Raw genomic sequence first — 5608 nt, forward strand, 5'->3', positions numbered from 1 at the left:
AAAAAAAAAAAAAAAAAGAGAGATCTCCATGTGTTGGATCCTGCAGGCTGGGAAGAAGATCTAGTCGTAGGTTCCACCATGCATATAAATGTCCGGCTAACCTTTATCTTTTCAAGATGCTCCCTCAGTTACCTCTGCCTCCAGAATCCTAATCAGGTCTTGGAGGCAGAACTGAAATGAAGCCTTCTGATTCACCCTTGTGCATCACTTTGTGTTCGTTAACTCATTTCTTATCTTTGCATCTGGCATTAACTTCATTCATGCTGCCTAGTAATAGTTAACTATTTTTCTACTTATTTCCCTGAGACAATAAGGAGCTTAAAAGGCAGGGTGCTCTGGTCCCCTTTCCCCCTAGCGGCCTGAACTCTGTCTTGCACAAAGTAGGTGCTTTAAATGCCTGTTGACTCCGATTTGGATTGACTTGTGGAAAAGAAGATTCTAGAGCCTGAGGCCAAGTGAAACAGTGTTTTTATTTGAGGCGTAAAAGCACATGGGTATTTGTCACACAGGATGAGGATGGCTTTAGGTTACTGGTTTCTAAGATAAAACTTTATCTTAAACACAGCTTCTATCACAGCTTCTTGGGAAATGAATCAGAAAGAGAGCAAGACACAGCCAGGAAAGAAAATCATTACTGTTGCTGGGAAGTTGTAAAGAAAGGGAAGAACTTATGCAAATCAATATACATGTCACAGAGCCCCAAGGAGGACGAGAGTGGCGTGGGGAAAAACGGTCTAAGTTCCTCGTCCTGGCAGTAATGTTGGCCTCTCCTTCCACGGCAAGGACTTGCCCCTAAATGGAAGCAGCGGGGTCAACTTGGCCTTTCTGACTGCACCAACATCTCAGGGCTCCCCAGTTCCCTCTCTGGATCCCCAGTTCAGTCCCCCCTTTCCCCTGAAGAACTCAGAGAGGAAGGGCAGGGTCTATGTCATGGACACTGCTACTTGCTCGATGAAGCTGGCCAGGTTTATGTCCCGTTCTGAAAGGCCCGCACACTCATGAGTGCTCAGGGTGATGTGGACCTGAAACAAAACCAGAGATTCGGGGCCAGCTGATTCCACCGACTGCACCTAAGAGCAGGAGAGAGTCACCAGCTCCTGGGCTCAGCCACACCAAGAAGTGTAACCAGACACTAACCCCTCTCCTGGGGGCTGCCTTCCTGACGAGTCTTTAACATCAGTGCAAAACTGTCTTCTATTACACCTCCATAAACACTGGTAACCACAGCATAGGATAAGAAAAGAAAGATCCAAATATCAAGAGCAACCTAAAAGCCAAAGACAAGACCCCAAACCAACTCCTAAACACTGTCCATTTACAGATCATCACTTCCAGCCTTAATGTTTTTAGAAAGAGTCCAGCATAGCTCTTGGTTCATGACAGGCATTTAATGACTGTTCCCATTCATTCAGCAGACAGGCTGATCTCCTTGGTGCGCATGGGTATTCTCAGTTCAAGTTTATTACTTTTTCATTCTTCCATACCTCCAGAAAATGTCAGCCCTTTAGAGCTATTAACAGTGAATATGCCTGGTTCTCACAGCCTTTCCTTCTTTAGGATTTGCCTTCTTAATGTCTACTTAACCCACAAGTTGTCTCACTAGTGTTTCAATTTGCTTTTCTTTAACCTGTAGTGAGACTGAATATTTTCTAGGGGTGTTTATGTCGATCCTAGGAAGCAGATGAAAGGAAAAGGAGCGGACAGTCGACCTATGGGTGAGGAGAGCTCACAGTCAAGTCCAAGGAAGGGGCCTTCAGAATGAGTTGGAGTTCTAGGCATGTATCACTCACCTTGTTGTACACGTTAAACCATTCAGGATGGTGGTCCAATTTCTCAGCCTGAAGAGCCACTCTTGTCATGAAGCCAAAAGCCTGTTTAATGAAGTGAGACCCAGGTTAGTGTCCTGAAAGAGAGGACTGCTGGGCCCCCTTTTATGGCCAGTGTAAGGCCCAGGTGCAGGAGGATTGCCTCGCTCCCTACAAGGTGACCCTTCTAGCTTTCAGCATTCCGCCTAGCACCCTGCCACTGGTTCTGAGGCTGGAGTTTGAGGCGGTCCTTCTGCAGTAGGAAGTCTTGTTACCAGGACCACTAACAAGGTGGAAACCCCAGAGAGCTTCTGAGTCTTCGCCAATCTTTTGGTTATCTACTAAAATGTCTTCAAACGTGCATCTGCTTCCCACTTGAACTGTCTTCTCTGAGGATTGTTTCTAAAAGTTCCAGGTATGGAGAGCCCAAGACCCACCTCTGCCCTCTCCAATCCCCAAGGAGGACGCTTTCCAAGTAAACTGGATTAGCGGAGCATCGGACAGTCTTGGCTATCAGAACTTTAAGGGAAGGAACACGTTCTGGAGTGTGACCCCAATCAGCCCCAGTCTCAGGAAACTCTGTCCCACCCTGATGCCATACCCGATTGAAGTCTTTGAAATGGAACTGCTTGAAGATGGCATCCCGGCCTTCCAGCTCGTTCCACCCCACGGCCCGCAGGTTTGGCAGCAGCTGGTCCCTCTCCTCAGCACTTAGCCTGTGTGCTTTGCCAGCCTAGGAGAGGGAAAACACAGACCAAGGGCATTCGTTTTTTTCACAGGACAAAAGAGAGGGCTCTGGACCTTTGGGGAAAGTTAGCCAGCCTCCACTGGCAGTTCTGGTGGCACAGTCAAAGGGCAGCTGGTCTAAAGCAACAGACTGGGAGGAGGGGCTCTGGCTGGTGCACTGATAGGTTCTTAGAGAACAGAGAGTCCTGAGGTGTAATGCAAATCGCTGGGGCAGAGAAACACTCCTTCCCCACCCCTGCCCCCAAAGCCTTACAGAGGGCACCCCCTCGGTAAAAAAACTAGGACTCTTTTGTTCATGGGGGAGCAAAAGTAAATCAAGCCCCTACTGTTGCTGTGTATTGAAGAGGAAACTGAGGCCTAGAGAGGGGAAATGACCTCTCTTCTCCCACCCCCCAACCTCAGTCAGCAAAAGCACAGGAATCTTTCTCAAGGTGGGTCCATGTGTCCGCATCCCTGAGGCTGGGCAAAGGAACCAGCACTTAAAACATGCTCCAGGCGATTCCTAGCCACACCACAGTCAAACACCACTGGCACTACCTCCTAATGGGTATCCCAACCACACTCCCACGCAGCCTCTGGTTCCCAGCTGCCAGGCCTACGTTTCTCAGATTTCCACCTTCTTTTCTATTCTGTCAGCTTGGGAAGCTGGAGCCACAGAGCTCAGTCCCCAAAGCAGAAGTAACTTGGCCAAGGGCAAATGGTAAAGCCAGTGCCTCAGCCTATTTTCCTATTGTGCAAAATGCCCTCGAGGCAGCCCAAACTGGCACAATTCAGGCCGTGAGTGGAACCCTCTCTTGGAGAACAGAAGAAAGCAAAGGTCAGTTCCAGCCTCTAAGAAGATCCAGGTGGAGGAGCTTAAGGGATCCCAGAATTTAGGCCCCTGAAGTAGAACTACCCAAGGCAGGAAAGTGAGAGTGCTAAATTAAATCAGTTAGGCCTGGGAAGAGAATGCGAGGGAGGTTAATTTAGCTTTTATGAAGCAGCCTGCAAACTGGAAGCCAGGTGGCCCTGGGGCACTCATCTCCCCTGGCTTGATGGGTATAAAGGCACAAGAACTTCCACTTTAGGAATCAGCAAGAGGAGCCAGGAGACATTTTAATAAACTCCATTGTTATTAAGGGAATATCATCTGCATTTTTAAAAAGAGACTTCCTGGGGCAAGTAAGCTTATGACAGGCCCTCAGGTTTGGGGCAGAACTGGAAAAACATTTCAGGGCTCTGATAGCCGTTTTCTCCCTCCTGAAAGTGCGGTTTCTCTCTGGACCGATCTGGCTGGCTCTGTCTCCCCTCCTGGGCTCTGGAAGGCCAGTGAGGGCAGTCGAGATCTGCATCACCACCCAACCCCCAGACAGCTGACCCTGTCTCAGTGGCTGATAAGCCTGGTCCGTGTATCCAGGCAACCAACCGGGTGACCATATGGCAGCCGAGGCATCAGAACCCACCATTTAGTTCTTTGGCTCTGAAGGGAGTGCGCAGGTACTAGCGGGCTCCTAGGAGGCTCCTTTTTAGAGTCTTCTGGAATCCCCTACATTTCACAGCCCGGGGCTGAACTGACAAGTCCCTCTGAAATCTGGGATCAGAGAGGGGTCAGGGGTGGTGTTTGCTTAGTAAATCACAGGTCAGGCCTGGACTCAGCCTGGGCCTCTGGGAGTGTGCAGAGGGGTTACTGATTACCCACGCCCTGCGGCTTTGGGGCTCAGTGTACCTCACAATCAGCTCACCCACCACCTCCCCTCCATCTGAGCCGTAGCCTTCAAAGTGCCCTCCCAGGTGGCACCACAGTCCCGACCGCTCCTAATGCTTTTGGGCCTAACACTCTGCTGTTTAGTAAAGCTTCCTGGGTCTAGAAGCTTCCCCGCAGGCTCACCTTCACCTCTGAAGCTGAGACTCCCTTCCAGGAAAGCTCACCCTGGAGGGCGGGTGACCCTGAGCAACCATGTCCCCATTGCTGGGCACAGGCCTCAAACTAGGAGCCAGGGGCCGGCTCTGAGGTCGGGGGACAGCACAGAGGGCTTAGCAGAAGAGCAAGCGAGAAGGGCAGTAAACAGGCAGACAGAGGCACACGCAAATTCAGTCGCCCCTCCTCGGCACCCCCCGCCCCCCTGCCCCTACCCCAGCCCCCAATACAGGACAGAACCTCCCCACCAAGGGGAACTATGTCCTGGGCTCACTATGCTGCCCCTCCCCACCCCGCCCAGAAAGGCGGCACTGAGGCCCCGCGCGGGCTCTGGCCTGGGCTCCCGCCTAGGTGTAACCCGGACCTGCCACCGCCCCTCTCCCGTCTTCAGCTTCCCAGGGGGCACCACTCGGGGGCGGGGGTGGGACAGAGACCCCGACTCTCCCAGCCGGGCGCGCGGCTGCTCTGCGAAGGCCTCGGAGGGACCCACCCCCCCCCGCCCCGCCCCGCCCCGCACCTCCGGGCGCCGTCCTCTGGCCTGGGCGGGGACCCAGCGCGGGCCCCTGGCTCTCCTCCGCCCCTCCCGCGCGCCCCCTCCTAACCCGGACGCCCCGACGGCGGCGGCGCGTGATCCCCCAACTCCCTCACCATGCCGGGCGCGGACGCGAGCAGCAGCTGGTGGCGGCGGAGCAGACGAGCGAGACGCCCAGCGCACTGGGAAGCCGTCGCGCGGGGCGGCGCTCGGGCCGCCCCGGGGCGGGAGCGCAGCCGGGAAGGGGCCGCCCACTGGTAATCATTAACAACAGCTGGGGCTGCCTTCCAGCACTTTCCTCCGTGCCGACGTTGCAGGGAGCTCGGGGATTAAGGACCCAGGCTCCAAACGTGGACTCCAGCAATTGCATCGCGCTCTGCCACTTACCAGCTGTGTGACCCTGGGCGCGAGATTACTTTTTCTTTTCTAAAAACACCTGATTGAGAAATTGACCCACACAGTAAACTGCACATACTTAAAGGGTACAGTTTGATGCGTTTTGACATGTATGTATCTGTGCAACCATCGCTACGATAAAGATCATGAACATAGCCATAACCCCTAAGTTGCCTCCTCCCAACTCAAGACAACTGTTGACCTGCTTCCTCACTATAGATTAGGTTGCAT

At 52.9% G+C, this 5608-nt stretch overlaps 1 protein-coding gene across 3 annotated transcripts; it reads right to left on the bottom strand.

Moving 5' to 3' along the window:
- Nucleotides 1-451: 451 nt before the first annotated feature.
- On the bottom strand, nucleotides 452-5233 carry PCBD1 (pterin-4 alpha-carbinolamine dehydratase 1). Of its 3 annotated transcripts, none has more exons than XM_082407236.1 (4): nucleotides 5098-5232; nucleotides 2407-2538; nucleotides 1791-1871; nucleotides 452-1022 (listed from the first exon to the last, which is right to left on the bottom strand). In XM_082407236.1, the coding sequence occupies exons 1-4, from the start codon at nucleotides 5098-5100 to the stop codon at nucleotides 924-926; spliced, it is 315 nt and encodes a 104-aa protein (XP_082263362.1). In that variant the 5' UTR covers nucleotides 5101-5232; the 3' UTR covers nucleotides 452-923. The 3 variants fall into 3 exon arrangements, with proteins under 3 accessions (XP_082263362.1, XP_082263361.1, XP_082263363.1); XM_082407235.1 differs by lacking the exon at nucleotides 452-1022 and adding an exon at nucleotides 1041-1214 and having other exon boundaries at nucleotides 5098-5233; XM_082407237.1 differs by lacking the exon at nucleotides 452-1022 and adding an exon at nucleotides 1227-1709.
- Between the last annotated feature and the right edge of the window lie 375 nt (nucleotides 5234-5608).

Source organism: Balaenoptera borealis, assembly GCF_965194805.1.
Source record: "Balaenoptera borealis genome assembly, chromosome: 10".
NCBI lineage: Eukaryota > Metazoa > Chordata > Mammalia > Artiodactyla > Balaenopteridae > Balaenoptera > Balaenoptera borealis.

Bases quoted from the DNA above. Each gene is read 5' to 3' on its own strand.
- PCBD1 (XM_082407235.1), bottom strand. The intron at 1,872-2,406 runs GTATGGCATCAG...TTCATTAAACAG, and splicing joins ATTTCAAAGACTTCAATCGG to GCTTTTGGCTTCATGACAAG. The intron at 1,215-1,790 runs GTGAGTGATACA...TGTGGTTACCAG, and splicing joins GGTTTAACGTGTACAACAAG to TGTTTATGGAGGTGTAATAG.